We start from the raw sequence: 22750 nt of genomic DNA, 5'->3' as shown, positions 1-22750 counted from the left end.
TGGATGGATGAATGAGACCGAGCCTGCAAGAGAGGGGAGGGGTGGTCAGTGAAGCAGAACCAAAACCAGGGGCTGTGGAACAGGAAAGCAGAGGCCAGAGGAGGACCTGCTGCTGTAGGGAGGGCGAGGCGTACAGACGGGAACGTTGTTGATGAGCTGGTGGGGTGGAGCTTTATTATCATGGGGCAAAGAGTAAGGAATGGAGACAGCAACTGCCTGAGCAGTGATGGCCGGACAGTTGTGAGGGGTGTTCATTTAAACACATCCCAATTGTTTGGGAGGGTGGTTGTGTCTTCCCATGTGTTGTTCAGCTTATGGTTTCTTAGAAATGTGTTTCAGCCAATCAGAGTAAAAACTGGTACTCCGCTTTCATCCTTTAGAAAGAAAGGGATAAAATTGAGTTTTTTGGTTTCTTTTTTTAATTTAAAACTTTTTATGCATTCAACACCGTTTTCGTGGAGCTGGTCTCCCTTGACCCTTCTTTTTGTTTGTCTCTTGGGTATTCAATACAGAAGGAAACAGCTGGGAAGATAAGCTGTTCTCAGATAATTTGTGTGTGACTCAGGGAAGGACCAACCCTAGCCACTGCCCCTTCTTTTATTGACTCAGCAAGGACATTTGTGTATATCAGTAAGAGGACTACTTAGTTATTTTTTTTTAGAGTTGTACGCTGTAATACCTACTCATCCTATCAGAAAAGATAAAACGGATCAGTAGGCAAGCAAACATTTGTCAGTGTTCGGGAGAGATTTTATTAAGCTAGAATACTCGATTAGAGACTCAGCTCCATTTCCAAGTATCCTGTTAAGAGGGTCTCAGGGTGATTGCAGGAAAAGGGGTATTTGGAGAGTCATGTGCCCTGACATTAACTAGATGACAGAATTTTGTAAATAAGATGGTCTTTAAAACAGCGACAGAAAAAACGATTTTAGACTCCTCTGTGTATGAGTGAAGCTGGTGGTAGTAGGATTAGTGGGTTCTGACTCCGCGGGGATCCCCAGAGGAATGAAGAAGGCACATGCCTGCAAGTGCTTTCACTCTTTCTCCACTTAGATAGACTGTTTATTTCTGTTCTGTCTTCCTAAGAATGTTTTCTGTATTAGTAACTGCTCCATAGTTTTAATCCCTGGAGCAACTCTGTGAACTCACAGTGGGGGCCTGTCTAATATGTTGATAAAGGCAACCCTGAAGATAAGTTTTATTGAGTGTTTTGGGGGTGATGTATGGAGATGGGATGTCAGAAAGAAGAACTTGGAATTGTAGCTCCCTGCTTCTAGGGCTCGGTTATCAGGGAGGGGGCTGGGGTGTGGGACTGTTTTAGTCGCGGACTCTGACAACACCGTCTTGGCAGTTTGGGTGGGAAGACTGCATCCCGTGCTTCCTGTCCTCCCAACCTTTCCCCTGGCCTTCCAGCTTGTCCCTTAGCCTTGATTCCCTCTTCTGAGCATAAGTATAAGCAGGACCCCTTTGCATCTCTCTTTAACCTCCAGAGAATCTTGTATACATTTATTATGCTCTCCCATGTGGTTGGTGCCATGTGGTGGGTTTAATGTTTTACACTTTCATTGTATTAAATCAAGACTGGCAAAATTAAATGCGGTAGCAACACCTTAATCCCCAAATCTCAGTGGCTTAACACCACAGGTTTGCTTCTCCCTCTCTGCGTATCCACTGTAAGTTCATGGGGGGGACTCTTCTCCACAGTCTTGTAGGATTTTAGCATCTATTGGGTTGTCGGAAAAGTCATGACGTATTTTTTCTATGTTTTTTGTTGCAAAAATGCGTCATGACTTTTCTGACAACCCAATAAAATATGAGGCTGCCTCCTTCAGGAGCTAAGAGGAAAGAGCAAGGGTGGAGTATCACACAGGAGCTTTTCATAGCTTCAGCTCAGGAGTGATGCTTCTGCTCACAGCTCGTTGGTCAGAGCAAGCCACGTGACCTTCCAGTGGGGGCTGGGGAAGGAATGCAATATACAAGGAAGAATGGTAACGTTTGATGAGTGTTTTTGTCTTGCCACATCTGTTATCTTTATTTCTGTAAAGAAAATTTCTGACAACTGTTTATATAACCTCTTGGTTGTTACATAAGCATTGCTATAATATATAGCCTTTCCTTAATGGAAACTGTCTCAAAGACAATGTAAAGTACACACAATCTAGTTAAACCACTTTTATAGTTTTTTGTCTTATTGAAGATTTGATCAGTATTTTCCTTTTGAACCCAGTGGTAGCAAACCAGTTCATTTTTGTTTAGAACATACAAGAGCAAAAGAAAACAACTTTTGCCCCATTCACAACACGATGTATCAATGTACGACCTGTTGGACTAGAATGTGGGAGTGCTGGCAATACCCAGAGCATCTGATTTGTTCCAGTAGTTCCATAGCCTCTGTTGTAGGGTTTGGTGGGAGGGGACGGGTGTGGGGAATTGGGGGGAGGGAGACATTGGCATCCAAGCCTGTTGGTTGTCATCCCAACTAGTCCATTCTCCATTTTCTGTGAGGTCTAAATTAGGTTCCTGGCATTTAAGGGACCTGTTTGTGATTTCAGTCCAGTGCCTTTAAGGAGACTGAAGTCTTTATTTAGGTAAAATGAAAACTTCAGGTTTCCCCCCACACCTTCTCGGCCAGAACCCCTGTCCCATGTGCTACACATGGAAATAGCTCTCGACAGAACCTGCCTAGAGGCAGGGAGTCTACATTACAAATAATTTTACAATATACCAGGTTTGCCTAATAGAGAATCTAGCAAACTGTAACTAAGCGATTTTTAATGGGAATGGGTTCCTCCTAAATGCTGAAAAGCTTTGTGTTGCTCAAAGCACTCAGTCTTGTCTTCCTGTTAGAGCATAAATTATCGAGGGGTCTGCATTAATGATCGGAGGCACATATTTGTATGGCCATTCAGTTGTCTTTTATTTAATTATATCCTTTGTCAGTTATTGATAGGTTCATCTTGTTTGATCTAGTCCTGCAGATCTGTGCTTGTTGGTGGGCTGAGAGGGAGGAGCCTGGGTTATGTAAATGAGAGGGGCGGTGAGAACTGAGTCCTGGCCAGTGCAAGCAGTTCTGTGGCCGGCATCCCCCAGAGGTCCTGTGTCTCCTTGAGTGCATCTGTCCCGCGTCCAGACAGGACACGCAGAAGTAGGTTGAGTCTTTCTTTCTACCGGAGGCCAACTTCAGAAACTCTTCAGGATGATGCTCTTAATTGAAACCTTGATTTTTGTGGTTGGGTTCAGGTTTTAAAAAATTATTTTTAATGCCTCCTTCCTCCTTGGTTGTACTAGTCAATATGTTCTTTTTTAAAACATTGCAAATAAAGCATGAAGAAGAAATTAAGTTATATATAATCTCCCTATCCAGAAGTAATTTTGGTGATCTTGTGTTATGCTTCCCTCCTCTCTTTTAAGGTATGTGTACATATTTTTTCTATATGTTAAAAATAGTTTTTAGATCCTGTTTTTTTGTCGCTTAATAATATATTGTAACCACCCAATTAAAAAATGGTCAGTAGACTTGAATAAACATTTCTCCAAAGATGATGTGCAAATGGCCAATAAGCACTTGAAAAGATGCTCCTCATCTAACCATTAGGGAAATGCTAAACAAGACCACAGGAGATACCACTCCCCACCCATTAGGATGGCTATTAAGAAAACAAAAACAAGTGTAGGTGAGGGTGTGGAGGAATTGAAACTCGCACATATTGCTGGGAGGGATGTAAAATGGTGGCAGCCACTGTGAAAACAATATGGTGGCTCCACAAAAAAGTGAAACACAGAAGCACCATATGATCCAGCAACTCCACTTCTCAGTACACACCCCAAAGAACTGAAAGTAGAGATGTGATCAGATATTTGCATACTTGTGTTCATAGCTGTGTTATTTACGATACAGCCAAAAGATGAGGCAACCCAAGTGTTCATTGCTGGATAAACACATAAACAAAATGTGACATACACATACAGTGGAATATTATTCAGCCTTAGAAGGAAGGAAATTCTGACACATGTACAACATGGATGGACCTTGAAGATTCTATGCTAAGTGAAATTAGCCTTATGTTAAAGGACAGATACTGTATGATTCCACTTAGGAGATACTTGAGTAGTCACATTCACAGAGGCAGAATGTAGAATGGTGGTTTCCAGGGCGGGGGAGGGGGAGTGAGTGTCCAGTGCGTAGTTGCTGTTTGGGAAGATGAAGGGGTCCTGGAGATGGGTGGTGGTGGCTGCAGAACTTTGCATGCTCTTAATGCCATAGAACTGGACACTTAAATGGTTACAATGGTAAATTACATGGTATGTATGTATTACCACACTGAAAATATATTGTCATATTTTTTGTCATATAGTGTCAAATATTTCCCACACCATTACATATTCTTTGAACACATGATATGCATACTGTTATATAGAATACCTTTTACTGTTTCTTGTGTTAGACATTGGCAGTGTTCCATGTTTCACTGACACAGCAATACTGTGATAAATATCCTTGTGTATCAGTTTTTTCTTTCTAGCTCGTTACCCAGGATAGGTTCCTAGAAGTGAGAATATGAACCTTTTTAAGACTCTTGGAAGCACCAGAAAAGTTGGCGTTGGCCTTTTGACTTGGAGCATTAAGAGCTTGTTTCAATGGAATTCTTGAAGAAATCCTAAATGCTGAAGCTTTATTTAGCCCATGATGATTAATCATTTTAGTGTCTTTCCATGAATCCAAAAGTCAGTTTTATAACTCTTGTTGTGAAAATGTATAAGCAGCATAGCCATTTTTAAACCTGGACTACCTTTTTTTTTTTTTTTGGCTAACATTCCCACTTTTGACAGGTACAATATTCTTTTTTTTTTTTTTAAGCTGAGCCATCCTGCTACCAGTTGGCAGCTCAGCGGCTGCTCAGCTCGGGCCGGGAATCGAACCGCTGTTGCTCAGAGTTCAAGCTCTTGAGCGAGTTCTTAACCAACTGAGCCACTAGGCCGGCCCTGACAGGTACAATATTCTTGGCGAGGTAGTTTTAACCCTGTGGACTCCTCCAGTAAGCTGCCCAGTTTGGCAGGACTTACTGAGGCATTTGGGAAATCTTCCGGGGCGCTGTTTTTAAGTGAGCCTCACCCTTCATCTCCTCTGTTCAGGAGCGTTTGCAGTTGGCACCGTCTGTAGCTGCCAGGACTCTCTGTTGCAGTCACCAGAAAACAATGGCTTGCTTTGATCACCAACCAAGCTTGTCACTTTTCATTTCTGCCTGGCCCTAAACCAAAGACTTCAGTCTAATTTCCAAAACCGGCTGTTTTGACTGACTGTGCAAACACCCCGCTTTGGCTGTGAGGCGTGCTCTCGGCACATTAGCCTGAGCACCTAATGTTGCTTTACTAAATTGTTATTGTCGAGAGGAGACAATGAGCCAAGGCTGGCGTGGGGAGCACGGACTGGGGCTGTGTGCGTTCCCCGTATTGGTTTTCCTAATTTCTAGGATTATTTTCATCATGCAACTGTTAAAGAAGCAAATTCGGTATGCTAAGGACATAGCATCCCCCCACCCCCATGCATTTTAAGCACATGGGGTTTTGGGGTTGGTCAAAGCTTGTCTTAAAGACTAAATTAAAAGTATACAAATGAACCAAGATTCTGCAGCTGCGCCTGACCTTTGGCAGTGTTTTGAGGAGGTTACAGTAGGGGAGGGGGCGGGGGAGAAGCATATTCTGTGGAATGGACAAATGAGATGTTTTCCAATTTTAATTGGCTCTTCCTGGCACAAGTTTCATACAGCTGTTTCCCAGACACTGACACAAACTCTGCATGGTAAAGCTAGCTGTTGTGGAGAGCAACAAACGTCACCAGGCCGTGGTGTTACTCCACGTGGAAATGTGTGTCCTGATCCTCCAGGTAACAGAAGGCAATGAAAGGGGCACAGAGTGGCCAACATCCTAGGCTTACTTTTCAGGCCCTGTTTTATCTTCGTACAATGTTAATGGCTGCAGTGCTAAAGCAGGCTTTGATCTATCTTGCAGGCGTTCTTTAGATATTTATTGAAGAGTGACTGTGTGTGTGTGTGTGTGTGTGTGTGTGTGTGTGTGTGTGTGTGTGTGTTGTATGGGAAGTAGATAGATTGGGGTGTAGATGATCATTTCAATTCTGATAACTCTTGTGCTGGAAGGAATAGAAGAGGCACAACTGACAGGGTTACTGTTACAGCATCCACTGGGGAACTCGGGGATGCCTGCATTTGGAAGCTGACTTGCGACACTTCTATCTGGAGTCATAACCTTCCAGCCTGCTCTAAAGTTCCCCGTGTATGTTCCTTACTTCATGGCCTCAATGAGCCAGTGCTGTGGCCCTGCTGTTTACTAGTCCTAGTATTTAATCCATTTTTCTTTTAAAAGTAGGTCTTCTGAAAACAGAGTGGCTCAAAAGGAAAATGGATTCTTTTGTAAAACCCACATTTCTTATGTTGACACATGGGCTAAGATCCCTCTCGTTAACTAAAGGACCTTTGTTTCTTTCCCTTCTTTCTTCCCTTCCTTTTTTCTTACAAACCACTTCGAAGCTAACTTTAATTTTAGCTTATGCTAAAAATTTTCTTAATGACTCCTACAGTTTTCCTATTGAAAAACTATTTCTATAAAGGAAGTTTAGTTTCTATTCTGTTCATTTTAAGGACCTAATATTGTTTTGTCATTACTACTTGAGGGGAACTCAGATATAAAGAAATATGACAGCCGTTCTGGAGTACTTTAAAATAACTGTAAACTCCAGAATCTGTTGTTTTTCTTTGACTCCCTTCTCTCTCCTCCAAAGACCTTTAAATAGAAGCTGTTTCCTTTTGCTGCATTAACCTCAAACCCTATCTGATTTCTTCCAGTTGCCGAGCAAAGAGTAGCAGCTTGCCTCTGAAGGCCACCAAAAAGGACAAAAATGTTTTATGGAAATAGCCTGATGTTAATTTAGGTTCTCAAACTAGAAAGTTTTCCCCAAAGCAACAAAATAACCCAACATTAAGACCCCATCTTGAAATCTGCCAATTGTGATATGAGTGCACACTTAATCCGATTTTCAAATGCTTTTATAAAATTATATAATAGAGGTGAAAAATTATATAATAGAGGTGAAAGGTCTGAATTATAACTTTGATTGCATGAGCTAAAAGTGTAAGCCTTAACATTTGATGTGTACTTTATTCCAGGCTTAACAGTAAGGACAATTTGGCGGGGGGTAGGGGGGGGGGAATGGAAATAGTGTGGATTAATTCTGTTATACATACCTTCATCTTCTTTACATGTTGCATTAAACTCTTTGGGGAAACAGATAAAAAGGACATTTAAGCCTCACGAGCAACTTATACACCATAAAATATTTGTATTAGACAATTGCTTGGAAAATAGCAAGGGACTTTTGCTTGGAGATAATCTCAGTAATGGAAAACAATTACCAAGGCCTCAGAGAATTTGATTGGGGTGGATGACTTGGCCTTCTGCAGGGACTGGGGCATCCTGGTATCAGTGACAGATGTAGTTTGTCAGATGAGGCCCCAGTTTGGTTTAGGTTGTGAATGTCCCAGAAGTTCTTCTGGCAGACAGGTCAGCAGAGACTCGGTGCTTCTGACATGCAGGCACTTTTTCTGATAGATGAATTTGGCCTACGTACAACCATGGCTTCTTAGAGTATAAACTACTTTCAGGGAGAAAAATTAGGGCATAAATATTGGGGTATTTAAAATGTTCCATGGAGAGCAAAGAAAAATGTCATAATTGGGTACTGTTGTCTGTTCTAAGCAGGCAAAGCCTATCGGAATTTGGATATCATCTCAGAGACCCTTTATTGAGAAGTCGTTCCTATTCATCATTGATAGAGCAACCATGAGCGCTATTAGGCCAGGAGCAATACTTCTGCTAAAATTACCGGGCAATTAAGAAGGTAGGGGAGCCAGTTGTAGTCCTGCAGGGCCTAGGAGGAATTTGACAGTGACTTCCTGCTAAACAGGCCAGTGCTAGGCATCAGGGAAGCCCAAGGCTGGTTATGCAGGAATCAGAGCAGGGCAGTAAAGCCCTCATGTCCTTTATGCCTGTGAGAAAGATATGTTATTATAGTTCTGAAAAGTCACTTGCATGGATCTAATTCCTTTTTTTTTTTACTCTTTTTGGGGAAGACTTAAAAAAGAAAACCCACTGCATGACACCTTGCTGAATCTCTATTTTTTTGCCGGCCTCAGACTTCTCTGTCCAGAAGGCTGCTGGCTTCCTACTTGCTGATAATAGATGATTAGGGATATGTGGCAAGACTCACAGCTCCTTCACTGTGATGCTGCTTGCTGGCAATAAATAGTAAACCCTTCAAAATTTTCCATCAGTTCATGGTTACTTTTTCTGCATTGAATCTCTAAGGTGTAATTCTGATAAGTATTAAATAATTTAAAAAATTAACATGTTTTTGTGTGAAGTTTCCTTTAAGAGTTGCAAAATTGCATAACCAAGCGAGGCATGTTCTGAAATGGGTGCTGGTGGCTCCTGCATGGTGGGAGATGTGCCTTGCAAAGAGTGCTTGTTAATTCTGAATAGCTTGCCTTGAAAGAAGTTTGAAAGGGTATAAAGCACTTTATAAACAATCTTGCAGTTTTTAATTTTTGAAGAGTGGTCATAAGTAAGGAACTGTTTCAATGAGATGAGTTGTAAATGGTACTCAGTCACAAATAATTAACTAGATGTTTGTCCATGCCAGTAAGATCCTAGCACAGCATGATAGCAGCTTGGGATTTGAAATTGAACTTGACCTGGTTATCTTCTGAATATTGGTTTCTCTTTTATGTGAATGATTTTTTTTTTGCATGTTGCCCTAAACATTTATATATCCTTAAAAAGCTACCTGCAGTGTTTATGCAGTTTATTAGGGAAAAGTCTCAAACAGGGAGGCAGCTTATGGCATTGTAGGAAAGATTTTTAGTGAATTACTTTCTTACAGCTCTTGTACAAGGAGTTCAAGATTTTGAATTAACCTTATATGGGCCACAAATACAATATATGTGGTATTTGGTAGATAAGCTATTTTCACACTGTCTTAATTATAAATTCCACCATCCGACAGTGTTTCTGGAGCACCTGCTCAGACAGAAGGGCACAGCAGTGACACAATCGGATGGGGCCCAACTTTTAAAGGGGTGCTAAAATGCATCAAGTCAAAGCTGCAAATCAAAACAATGAATCCTGAGATGGAGACACAGTGGGAGGCAGGGTAAGCATCTGAACCTATTTAACTATAGGTGGAACTGGTGCCAAACAATTAAGGAAATGATGGGAACAGGACAGAAGGCAGAAGTTACATTATTTTTACAGGATCTAGATTTGTAAGTGAACAAAAATCTGGAGGCATGGAGCAAAAATGAGAGGGAGTATTAGTATGTTGGCGTCGCCATCTTTCAAAATAGTCAACCAATTCTACCTAAAATTGAAGCGCCTCATTTTAAAAGGACTCCAGTTTCTTAATATTTTCCACCATCTCTTCATCTTAAATTGTATTTTATTTTGCTACAGGCAAGCAAATTTAAATAAAAAATGCAATGGCATGTGGAAAATGACCCCATTTTCATAACATTTTCTACCTATATCTTCCTCCATCCGTATATTTAGAAAGATGTCTAGAATGGTTTTTGCCTAATGTAAATATTTCTGTGTGTTGGTATTTGAGTTGGTTTATTTTTGCATTTGTCTTTTTACTCTGCATTGCATAAATTCTTTAAAATATATATTTTAGAAGATATGCAAATATGCCAAAATGTTAAAAGTAGATAATTTTGGGTGTTATTGATAGATATGAAGTTATTTTTTTAATTTAATTTCTAAAATTAGAGAGGGGGTGACAGTGACATGGAATATTGTTTACTGTACGGAATATTGGTTAACTGTTATGTTATACATACAGACCTAAGTTTTCTAAGTAACTGAGAATATAAATAGGGGCTGTTGATATTTTTGATATTGACTCCATCTCTTCTGTGCCATGCTTAATTTCTTTCATATCACTTTCTTTCCCTCCCTTAGCCGTTCCAGGGCCATGACACTCTTTGTGCTCAATCACAGAATGGTATGGCTTCCTTTCAATGAAAAAGTTTTTGTTTTTATGGAAAGCTACTGAAGAGACCTAAGCGGATGTGTAGTGGGGAAGATGGTTTTGATGAGTTTTAGATATTCACTCAGCCTGCTGTGCAGAGACCAGATTGGAGGGAGATCAGAGGGGATGTGAGGAGACCAGTTGAGATATTACTGAAGCAATCCTGCCCAAGGGTAATGGTGGCTTGGAACAGAGAAGGTGGAAGGAATTAGAGACCATACTTGAAAAATGGACAAGATTTATTGGAAGATTAGTTATGGAGGGGGAGTGTCCAGGGTGACCATTAGGTTCTGAGTTTGCACAACAGGATGGATGGTGGTGCCATCCGCTGAGAATAAGGTGTGATACGAGAGGACTTTGATGTTTGTACACCTGATTCATGAGGCTGGACCAGGTGACCTTGGACTTCATTTCAGAATGGATAGCATCATAATGTTTGGCATTGTATGTCTTTAGTGCTCACGAATGGGCTTCCTGGGGCCCACACCTCCGTAACTTAAAAAAATTGTCAGTAGCATTTTCTGGGGAGAGGTTCCTTCCCATCTGTCATTAGATTCTTGGGGTGGGGCATGACTCAAGGAAGGTTAAAGAACCACTGACTAAGTATGTTTCATTACAGGGACCATTCAATAAATACTTGTCAGAGGCCTATGAAGCACAAGTAACTATTAATGGGAATTTCCTTTTCAGTTTTGTAACAGGGAATTTGAGGTGCTTTTAGGTGCTGTTTACTGTTTTTTGTGTTTTGTTTGTTTGTTTGTTTGTTTTCAGTTTGTCTTCCCTGACTACCTGGGACCAGTGATCTCTCTACTCCTTAATTTCTTTAGCAGTTATTATGCATGTATTACTGCCTTATTAATATTTTTTGGGTAAACTGCTTAGCCTTGAGAAACAGCTAGCAGATGTTAGTACATCCCTGTGGTAGGTAATTTACACAATTATCACTGAGATTAATAGTGCCATTCCCATTTTACAGATAAACTGAGGCTTAAAAAATGTAAGTAAATGGTAGGTAATGAGTGGCACAACTGGGATTTGAATCCAGTCTGTTAGACTCCAGAGGCACACTGCTTTCCACTCTATTGACAAGCCCTGTAGGTTGGCAGGTGGGCTGCCTGTCCTTTATATCTTAGCTAGCCAGTACTTTGTACTGAGATCTTTACTGAAAGACTGAAGGAGCATACTTCTGTCAGATCAAGCCTCTTTTATGTAATGCCCAGAGTAAAAGATTACCCCTTTTTATTTTTCTAGTTTGTTTCCTATATCTTTTATAAACTGAATGCCCTTTTTGTCCTCTCCAGCTGGATTTTCCTAGGAACTCATATACCCGATCTTGCTCTGGAAATAGCAAAATTATTCAGATTCACAGCATCCTTATACCCATGTCTCAGATTTGAGATTTATTTCTGTGTGACCATCCTTTCCTTCCCATACTGGTTTCTAGCCGGTTTTTATGTCGATTGTGGTGATGCTGTTGGGTTTTTTTCAAAAGTTGTGATTGAATTAAAAAAACCTTGTTAGGGAAAGTTGAATTTCTGAAGCAGTCATTTATGTTTAGTCTGTGACTAATGGACAATTATCTTTCCGTTTTCTCTGGAATCTGGCTCTAATGACTTTCAGAGGAGCGTTTATGTCATCATTTTCCTGATTAGTTTTATAAGGAAATCCGTGCAGCCTCGGGCAGCCTTCATTTCTTGGAGCCCTGAGAGGTGGTCGTAGGTCCCCTGCTAATACTGGAGGCTGGTCTCCCGGAGCTCCTCTGCAGGGGACCTGTCCTTTACAGTGGAAAACAGGAGAAGGGGGGGGGGATCAAGGGTGGCCTAGGGCATCATCCTCTTTCTGATTGTCAACAAATTTCTTCCTCTTATCATGAAACTTTATTTTTATCATGAAATTGTGGACAGGAAAAATGAGTATATCCATAGCCTTCAGGGTTAGGATGAAGAAATCTCAACTCCAAAGAAATTTGGAAATGGGCAGAAATTCAGAACATTTGAAAAGAATTCATAGCCCTGATTAAAAGTGCAATTAAGAACCTCAACACTTTGATCCTGAGAAGGCCACGTTTAGAGCCTCGCATGTAACAGATCATTTTATTGAAGGAATGCATAGGTAGGTAGGTAGATGAGTGCCCCTGGGATGGAAGCTCCTCGAGAACAGAGGCACTAGGGTTTCTAGCATCATCTAGAAGGTGCTCAATAACTACATTGTGAACGGGGAACTGAGTGAATACCCGTAAGAGAGAAGTGGTTGGGTTGGTTTTACTATAAAAACTACAGACCCTAAGAGATAACAACAAAGTGTATTTAAAAACTCCAGCTTTTTAGAAATATCACTTATGTTCTATGATACCAGAAACCCATTTTTACTTGGAAATATTAAGAGCTGATATTTGAATTTTTAAATATATGTTATATTAAGGCCATAGTTCTTAAACTATGTAGGTCTCAGGACCCCTTTATACTAAAAAATTATTGGGGATTTCAAAGGGCTTTCATTTATATGGATGTTATCTACCAATGTATGCTTATTAGAAATAAAGAAATTTTTGAAAATGTATTCACTTTATAACGAAGTAGAATAAGTTCTTTATATGTTAACATAAATTACATAATTTTATGAAAAAGGATTATATTTTTTCAAAACAAAAATTAGAGTGGAGGTTTACATATTGGCAGTTTCTAAAGCATGACTTAATAAAACATGGTTGGACTCGGCTGCTTTTGCTATCAGTAGGTTGTATGTTTGCTTTGGTTGAAGTCTGTGTCTAACACACATATGCAACTAGGAAAAGGAAGAGTATTTTAATAGCATTTTTAGATAATTGGAGACATTCTGCTTTGATAGTGATAGTTGGTGAGTGAGCTTCTAAAAGGTGAGCTGCAGTGTGGAGTATGAACCATATTGGTGCCCATGGGTCCGTGTGTTGAGTGCTGAATGCCTTTCACATGCTCGTGTGACCTCTTTCTTCAGTTATTTGGAAAACACGATTTCAGGTAGTCCTGCAGGCCTTCTAGACGTTGACACATTTCGTTATACAACATCAAAGAATCAGTGAAGATGATCTCATCAAAAAAAAAAAAAAGACCTTTAAGAATTAGGAAGCTGTCAAGCTCATGGCAGATATAAGGTTTCCAAAATTCTGTTTTTCATTTGAAAGCTTGAATTTTTATCATTGGCAATAAATACTGTCAGTTATTTTCCACAGAGTGACAGCCTCTCACTTCATTTTCAAGAAAGTATCTGCCAAATATCCTAGTCTCAATCACCATAGTTTGTAGTTTTTTCAGATAAAAATGTACCCGGAGACAACCATTGTACCTGAGTGCAAGCTGCTTTATGTGTCACACAGGATATTAACATAGAATTGATCATTTTTAATGCTGCATCAGGACATTCTTAAACATGAAACTGGCATTTAAAAAAATAAAACCCTGGGACTTCATGGTGGGGTGAATGTAATGCTGCACAGTTGGTGCTGTTGCCTTGATTCATGCCAAGGCACCAGCGGTCTCACCACCATGGCTTTCCCACCCTGAGGACAAATGCCAACATGGGGAAGAAGGCAAATAGTGACTCAGTAGTGCCAGGAAAATAGCTTGGATCTTGCTGACTGGCGGACATCTGTGGGTCATACTTGAAGAGTTTGGGAACACCCCCTTAAAATTTATTCTTAATACAGTGAAATTGTGGTACCAATTGTCCAAAACAATACGTAACTCAAAATTCCTATTTATCTTGGAGAAATGCATTCAAGGCATTCAACATCATGGCCTTATTTTGTTTCTGGGTGTATTAAAATTGGTTTGCATACCTTTAGCTTATATCATCAGGATGTTGCCATGTTATCCAGGAGCGGGTTGGACGTCAGAGCTGGTGGGCAGCCTGAATAGGATAATCGAACAAATGAATCATCCACGTGTGGATAATGGAGGTATAAAATTACTCTTAAGTTTAGTCAGCAGCTTAGTTGAAAAGCACCAAAACTTTAAAAAAATAAAAATTAAAAATTACAGGTCTCTAAAATAGATACTTTGTGCAAACTTTGTACCATTTCATTGAGAACGTATCTAGGGCTAGGTTGAGAATTTTCATAAAGCCTTTCTCTTGGAATACAGCTTTTGTTATTAAGGGCTTAAGTAATTTATGAAGTGTTCAAAATGTACCAGATGCTGAACAAATATGAAAAGCTGAGGTTGCTTCTCTAAGGATCATCCGTCATGCTGAGAGAACAGTTTACCCGCTTTCTGTGCATAATTTGAGAGTCTCTGTTAACTCCTGGTGGACAGTCATCCAATGAAAAAGTTAGACCTATGGCAGCAGGAATAGAGCAAATATTTTATTTTTGCCTTCCATTGAAAATTTGAAGATACAGCTTTCCTCTTGAGACCTGTATTTTAAAGAGACAGAATTCCTGCACACACTGGGTTTCTGTGGTTCTCCTGTGAGGCTGAAGACACCTCTGCATTTGGCATGTTGCACGCTCCTTAGGAAAAGGGTGGAACCAGCCAGTAGCTCACACTATACCTTGCCACGTAGATGGGTCTTAAGACTGGCCTTAGGAAGCGCAGGGCTGTCAGAGGTTTGCAAATAAGTTGTCACATCCTTTGTTTCCTCCCTCCTCTTGCATTTAATTTTTCTCCTGGCCTGATGGATGGAAGAAATGAATCATCCTTTTCTAAGAGTTTGGCTGCGAAGGGCTTGTCCACGTGGTGGACCTTGGCAGGGCAGAGAGGGTTTTCCAGGGCCTCCCAGTTGTTTAGCTTCTGTGTTCTTGCACCTTCTCCAGGCTGCTGACTGTGCACAAACGCTAAATTCATTCCTCCAGTAGAAAAACACTTGGCCTGCTTCCCAAAAACTGCTAATGCTTCTCTCCTCACTCGCACAGCTTTGATTGAGTGTTAGGTATCTCTTTGGCTGCTGTAGTGTCTCTTATTTTTAGGACCTTCATTAATGTCTTCTGTGTGTGAAACATGAAAAGTGAGCCATAGCTGCTGGAATTGGAAACTTAGGGTTTTTAGGCCACCGTTCCCTTATCACATGGCCGTATCAGGTTCTTTAGTTACAGGGGTTAAAAAAAAAAGTCCACCCTAGGAGCCGGGAGGTGGGTGAGGGGGGAGAAGGAGGGAGAGGTTGAGCACCGAAGGGGCAGTGAAAATAGATATTGTAACTAAAGCTCGGCCCGATGTCCTCGGAGCGATGGCCTTTCAGGTGCTGGCAGGAGTCTGCTTACAGCTCAGCCCAGTTACAAATGACAGGACAAATTTGTGATAACAGTACTTTCCCCACTCTTTGGCAACTGGCTTTTTACATGTTGAAGTGGTGGTGCTGGGGAAAAAAATTTAGGTGCCCAGTAGGCAGACATGCACTTCTCACCTGCGAAGAAGTGCTCAGGAGGGACCTGGCCAAAGAGCCGCATGGGTGGCCCACCGAGAGAGGTCAGTCCAGCCGAGGGCACACCAGGCAGGGAGCTGGGCTCGCTCGGGTGGCTATCAGTGGACCTTTAAGAGACAGGGAGAGGTTGATTACACGGGTGACAATTTCATCCCCTCCTTCCTAAAATCAAAAAAAAAAAAAAAAGGGTAAAAAAAAATTAAAACTGTTATTTTCCACTTTGGGGAGGCTGAGCATTTGTGTTGTGCCCAGTTCATTGATAGCACTGCCTTTAAATGAGCAGCCATGAGCAAGTTCAGAGTCGTGAGGCCTGTTCGTTCTGGCCCCATCCCCTCCCCCTCAATGTGTGGCGCTACAGCTTGCTCTTGGCGCAGTCCTCCAAAATACCATGCTTCTCCTCTCCTTCATCATGGACCACAGTGCACCGTAATTGCCTATCAGTTTTGTCTCATACTACAGTGTAAACTTCTGATGGAAGTACCTGAGTGGACAGCTTGTCCCACTCGTGCCTGTGTTCCCCACTGCAGTGCACTGAGCCTGGTACGCGGTGGGGGTGGATATGCAGTGACTGTCTGTTGAATGGATGGATGCTCGAATGAGTGCAGCCAGATTTACTGGCCAGGACAGCCATGGAGTGTCACCACTGCTCTGACTGTATTTCCCCCGCAGCCTGGGGATGTATGTATGCCCTCTAACAGGACAGAAGCGGCCAAGGCTAGAGGCTGCTGTATACTTGCCCCCTGCCCTCCGAGTCTTCTCACCGTTGTATATCAGTTCCTTTGTTCTGTGTTTTTGGTGTTGTTTTTTTTTTAATTCTTGAAAGTAAAACCTTTCACTCAAGGTCTTTAGATTTTAACAGCTCATCACTTAGGGTAGGGAGAGTGACTCTATTAATACTCATTTAAACTTCCACCTATCCATGTGGCTGTGGGGAAGGGCTATGGAGAAACTATAATATATACTATTTTGAAATTAAGAACAAATATATTTTAGAGTACATGCTGCTAAGGAAATTGACTTCTAAGCTATTTGGGGTTATAAATCATTAGATGTTAGCTTTTAAATGATTAAACATATGACTGCGCCTTACTGGTTACAAAAAACAAATGCCTACTCAAACCAGCTTATGCCATAAAAGGAGAATTTCTATAAGGATCCACTGGGCACTTTACGGGGGGCAAGGACAGGAACTGCTTGCTGCCAGGCTGCGGAGGGGTCCTGGAACCAGGACCTGGCAACACCAGGAGCCCAGGTGGTGCTTTCAGCCCGAGGCCCCCTGGGGCTCACCCCACTTCGGGAACTCTGGTGATTGGCTTCATTCTTCTGGATCGGAGCAGTTAGGGTCTGTCCACTTCCCTGCTTACAAGAGCTAACATGGCCACACCAGGTCCTGTCTGTATCAGCTCCCAAGTTCAAATGCAGACAGATACAGGTCTCAGTTTAAATTCCTGTGGGGGAGAGCCTGTTCAGGTACCCAGCCAATCCAATGAATTCTCCCCATGGGAAAGGAGTCTGGGGAGAGTGGCTTAGAGGACTGAAGTAAGATCCGGCACCTGGAATCTGTCTTAAGATTCTGGAAAATAGTCTGCCAGGACAGCCACATTCAGCATGAGCCATAGGCTCTGACACCACCTTAATTCTCGCACTCCCCAATTATTTCCCACTGGTTCTTATGTGGAACTCAGTGCCTGCCTGGAGGCCCCGCCCAATGCTGAGATGGGCTTTTCAGAGCAGGGCATGGGTTCTGCAGGCAGCCCAGACTGTCTCTGCCACAGGGTGGTTGAAATAGTAATTCTATCAAAGTGGTAGAATTTCCACCGACAGTTCTAGAGCAAATAAAAGGGAAAGTATGTCAGGAAAGAAAAGAACATGTTGAGTTTGTGTGGTTTCTTTTTTTTTTTTGAGTTGTGTTATTTTAGGGCTTTGGGAAGAGAGACGTGGTAGAGAAGGGTATAGGAGGGATATTCTTGAGTTTTCTCTCAGGCAAAATAGTTTTATCAACCACTTCATGTTTCAGAAATATTTCTTAGATATGACCTTTCAGTAAACTGTTTTAATATCATGTTAGACATTTTAGTCTGTTCATTGTCAACTAACTTTACCTGGTTGCAGTGCAGATGGCTTCATTTTTATGCCATGCTCTCCAGAGACCTATTAAACAGCTGCGTAGCTATGATTGCATTAAACTAATAAAGTCCCCTGGTTAGAGGGAAATGTCCTAGATTTAACGTTTGAAATCCTTTCCATTAAGTATAATACAGGCAGATTTTTCTGCACATTTTGATGAAGCTTACCCATTTTTGATGACTCACTTTGATCAGAATCTTTATTTTAATTTTTATAATTGCTCCTGGTAACCTCCCATTTGGGCTGTCTGCTGAGTTTTATGACAGGTATCCCTTCCTTTACACAACAGATTAAAATCGGGTCATTCTATTCAGAGAGGGAGTCTGTTTTCCCTTCTGATCTCTGTTATGAAAGCACCGAGGGATTCCCCAATAGAAAGAGTGGAAAATATTTGCAAATGAAGGAATTACAGTGGTGTTGGGTTTCTGTGGCTTGCTTTTGAGTTTTGTGGCCATGGTGGACTGCTTCCTGAATGTCGGAGCAGATGCTAGGGTCTCACTTCAGGACTCTGAGCATCCTCGGTTGCTGGGAACTTTTTTTAATTGATGAGAGTTGCCTTTCCAGTGACCTGAGTTAGAATGTCAAATAGAGATAGGCTCATAATTACTTTACTCGTATTACCATCGAACATGTCATGTAGTCCATCTTGAAAACATTTCTTATGTTTTGGACATCTAGTTCTTTAAAATAAATTTGTGTTGTCTGTTTTGTGGAAAGCCCTTGGCTGGGAATTGTAGACATGAGTATTCCCTCTTATTAGATTGTGTCTGGAGTTAGTCAGTACGTGTCTCTGGACTTCAGAGGTTTGTTTGTTTTTTTGTTTTTTGTTTTTTTGTTTTCAAAATGAAGGGTGGTCTACAGTGATCTCTAAGATAACTTCCAACCCGACACACCCGGACTCAAGTTTAAGAAACTCGAGTTTTTGTCATTGGGGTTCTAATTAGGCAGAATAATTATATGAGCTCTGTTCCCTGCATGCTGGCCCTGGGTCTTGCATCACTGTCTATACAAGGCCTAATATGGTAGCTGCTTAATAAATATTGGTAGGGTGAGTGAAGGAATAGATGCATGGGGGCCATCTTGAAACTGCTTGGTAGGGTATAAATTGTTTCGATCCAGCCTAAGCCTGACCTCTGCTACTTGGAGTCTATTTTGAAAAACGAAGATTAAAATAAAAAACACTTTTCATGTAAATTGCAATCTAAAGTCCTGGACCAGCCTCCAACCACTCAGGTCCTAACTCTGCAGGACATTTATTCACAGAAGCCCCGGCTGTTCTTTTTTCCTGCTCATTTGCCCTAGGACTGCCTCCTCGCCTAATCAGTTTAAGCTCTTCCCTCTTAGCCCATAATCCTATTTCTGCAGCCCAGAAGCAGCAGGATAGTAGTAATGTGTCCCCTAGCTATTAAAAGATGATATTGCCTTGCACATAAATAAAGTACTTATTTTTTTCTCTGTAAAAGGATGATTAGGCAGAAATTTAATTTTCATGTATGCTTTTGCCTTTTTGTGTCGTTTCTTTCTATCTTCTAGTGTAGTCCGGGGAGAAACATAATTTTCATTGTTATTGTCATTGCTGACTATATTCTTCTACTTACTTTCAGCATCATAACAGCAAGATGCTTTCTCTTTCATACATGCTTGCATTTTACCAGCCCATTGTGAGCCTTAGTTGCCAGAGGGGAGAAGACAGAATTGAAATGATCTTTGGCATGTGGTATTTTCTGAGAGATTGATTAATTTGAAATAAACACATTTCATGCTATTTGCTAATGACAGTATTCACCAAATTCCTACATTGAAGCCTTTTTTTTCCCTTCAGTTTATATATGCAGAAAGGGCTTCATTAAAACTGAGATCATTCTAATTCAATCATGAGCAGACAGCCAACCCAGACCCTTTAAGACCCTACTGTATGTGCTACTGAAAACCTAGAGAAGTACTAATGAAAGGCAGAGGGTGAGACTCCTTTTGTTGCCTGTTGATTTCACCAGCAAATTTCTATGATTTTGGGAGTTAAGCATTGCAGCTGCTTGTCTAGTGGTGATGGCGTTCCTGATGTCCTTTTGCTGCTGGATCTTGACTCCCAGTGTGGTGGTGGGTGCATGGTGTGTGTTACAGCGTTCTCTGGACTTGTTTGTGTGTGTCTGAAATATTTTATTATCCCCATTATCATGGCCACCTTCTTCATTTTAATTTGAGAGTCATTCTGTCCTCTGATCTAGCTTCTGAGAACCAGCCCTCAGGAAGTAATCTGTAATATGGAAGATTTTTGCACAATACACTTACTTGCCCACTGCTGGTTTACTTATAATTGCAAGAAAATTGAAATATATTTTATGTCCAGTTTTGGGGGCAATGATTCAGTGATGCTTAATACTGTATATTCGAGTAGTTGGCTATTAAATTTTTTTTTTCCAATCACTGCTTAGGATGAATATGGAAAGATGCACTCTGCCACTTATAAGATGATAAGTTATATTCACAGTGTGATTACAGTGATTAGAAGCAAAATCTGGAGGTGAAACCCAAACAGGGATGGTGACACGTGATGAGTGATGCGATGATGGGTAACTTTTTCTTTTCATCATTTTCTCTAATTTTCTGTATTTTCCCATTTTTTAAAAAAGGGATCACATTATTTGTGTAATGAAATGCCATATGGATGGATATTTTAAAGTGAACAAGACCTGCAGATCAGGTAGAAATGGATGCTTTGATAATAAACAGAGCCCTTACAATGCATTCTTTTGGGTGTAGAAGTCTTTTGTAAAGAATTTCATGAGGAAGAGTTCTCAACGAACAGCTTCCTCTTTGGTGTGACTTAGATCCTGAGTGCCGGCTCTAAGTGAGGGGTAAAGGAATTGGTGGAAAGAGAGAGGGCGGGAGGGTGCTCAGATAGGTTGGAGGAGGGCACCAAAGGCAGCTGTGGCCTCAGCCATACTCGTGCCTGGACCAGCTGTCCTGCATTTAGCTTTCTGTTTTTATTGCCATTATACTTTTTAAATGCAAAGTCAGCCTCAAATTAAGGATAGTAGGTTCTCTCCTGATAGAGGCAGCAGAGGCATAAACACATCTCAATCAATAATAAAAAATGAAAACTTAGATTTAGAATGTGTGATGATGGTCTTTATAGGAAGTATATATCCCTAATTCTATTTAACTAAGGAAGGCAGAATGGCTACAGAACTTTGGGATTAGAACAGGGTTGAATGCTGGCTGTGCTACTTATTAGCTGTGAATTTTGGACAAGTCACTTAACTTTTCCTAGTCAGAGTTTTCTCATCTGTGAAATGGAAATAATATCCTACCTTTGTCATAGGGTCTGTGCTTATTGAATAGGAGATAATGTACATTCAGGCTCGTACTATAGTGTCTGGTTCATGGTAGGGGATGCTTATCATGAACGGACAGTAGAGTGAGTGGTGTTATTTAAAGACCCACTGAATGCTGTGTCATGGGAACATAGTTTGCGTTACAGCAGCTCAGAATAGAAGCCCGGTCCAGATTCTAAACGGTTCCTTGGAAGTGCAAGTACAGGGCAGACTGACTACAGATGCGCTCCTTGGGAAGACATTGTTTCTGGTGAACTCAGAAGCTGAGAAAGGGGTAACAAATTGTACAGAGTGTAATGGTATTGATTAGAATTAATATGACATTTATAATCTAGTTACCTTTTTTGCTATTTCATATTTTACAATGTTATAATCCCATTGCTTGAGAATTTTGAAAAGAAATTTGGTGAAATGTGTCTGTTTAATTGCTGATCTTTAGGCAGAGTTCTTACGTTTTTTTGAGGACTGAATTTAAATGTTATCCCCAGGAAAGCAAAGGAACTCAGCTGTACTTGAATAATCCATGTCATCCCAGGTAGACTGAACTGATGCTCTGTGTTAATGGCTGCAAAATGTGTACACTCCTCGAGGTGACAGACCAGCATGCTCACATTTTGTCCTTCCAGGACCTAGAATATTCTTTTCACATAGTAATGAGCAAACTATTACAGCCTACCCAATTCCTTGCTTAAAGATTCAAGCCTAAAGCCAACCTAATATTGGGGGGAGGGGGGGAGAAACACAAGCACCTACTTTGCTCCTTATGTTGAAATAGCAAATTTCATAATTTGTGGGACTAAGGGCTGTTGTTCATTCACTCTTCAGCATACAAAACATGTAGCAGCACCTTGTTGCTTGTTCTTTTTAATATCTTTTTCCCCCTGAGAGTGATATTGGCACATTTGCTTTGCTCAAATTCAAGAGCTCATCATGGCTGATTCACTTAGTGATTGTAGTCCAAAGGGCCCTCCTGCCACAGGAAGAGTGGCTCATATTTTCACACTAACAAGCATGTTCTTCTGCTTGATTTCCATAGTTACGTGTATTGTGTCAATCTGGGGAGGCGGAGAGACCTTTAGTGGATATTAGGATATTAGGATGGGAGTACCTTAAAGAAGTTCTATCAAGGAAATGTTTCACTTCAGTTAATAATGAACTGAGCCTACAATTGGCCATGAGTTAATAATGACTTTCAGCACAGTCTTTATCCTCACATTTCATTGGTCGGTTGCCTTTTCATCTTAGCTGAGCTTGCCTTAAGACTCAATTGAAGTGTGGAAATTAAGTTTAAAATCTTATTTGTCTACAAATTTGTCATTTCCAAAACACATCTGGGAAGAGCCAAGTCCATTAAAAACATGAATTTTTAGGTGCTATAAAACTTAAGATGGTCTCCAGCAAAGAAAACTGCAGAGAATTCTGCAGCGATACCAACTTTCTTCACTCACAGCTCATGACACACCTCACAGTCATTCTTTGAAAACCTAAACTCATTAGAAAGTCTAAATTTGTAAAGGGTTTTGGAATCCTCAGCAGGTACCTTTAAGAAAAATGAACACACTTTCTTAGTATATTCAGAGCTGGATCCCCGTGCTTCCTTAGGAATATATCACACCACGTAATGACAGAAGCCTCCCAGGAGCTGTAAAATTGACAGGATTAAGGTCTCATTTATAGAAGAGCCCCTGCCTGGGCCATGCGGGTCTGAAATCCTGGAGGGCTCCAACAACTCCTGTAGCTCATTGTCCTCTAAAGAGAAAGCTCTGTGGTTTTATTCAGCAGGACACCCATGCTG

General features: G+C 41.0%; 1 protein-coding gene across 2 annotated transcripts in view; it reads left to right on the top strand.

Moving 5' to 3' along the window:
- PRKCA (protein kinase C alpha) overlaps nucleotides 1-22750 on the top strand; it is a 375771-nt gene that overhangs the window by 23099 nt on the left and 329922 nt on the right. The window contains exon 1 of one of the 2 annotated variants that reach the window (XM_019637709.1): nucleotides 20096-20190. The exons of the other annotated variant lie outside the window; for it this stretch is intronic. Within the exon in view, the coding sequence (XP_019493254.1) occupies nucleotides 20172-20190 (19 nt within the window). The 5' untranslated portion in view covers nucleotides 20096-20171. Of the gene's footprint in view, nucleotides 1-20095; nucleotides 20191-22750 lie in introns of those variants that run through there. 2 annotated transcript variants of the gene reach the window in all.

Source organism: Hipposideros armiger, unplaced genomic scaffold, assembly GCF_001890085.2.
Source record: "Hipposideros armiger isolate ML-2016 unplaced genomic scaffold, ASM189008v1 scaffold_34, whole genome shotgun sequence".
NCBI classification, from domain to species: Eukaryota; Metazoa; Chordata; class Mammalia; order Chiroptera; family Hipposideridae; genus Hipposideros; species Hipposideros armiger.
This window is presented reverse-complemented; position numbering and strand designations above follow the sequence as displayed.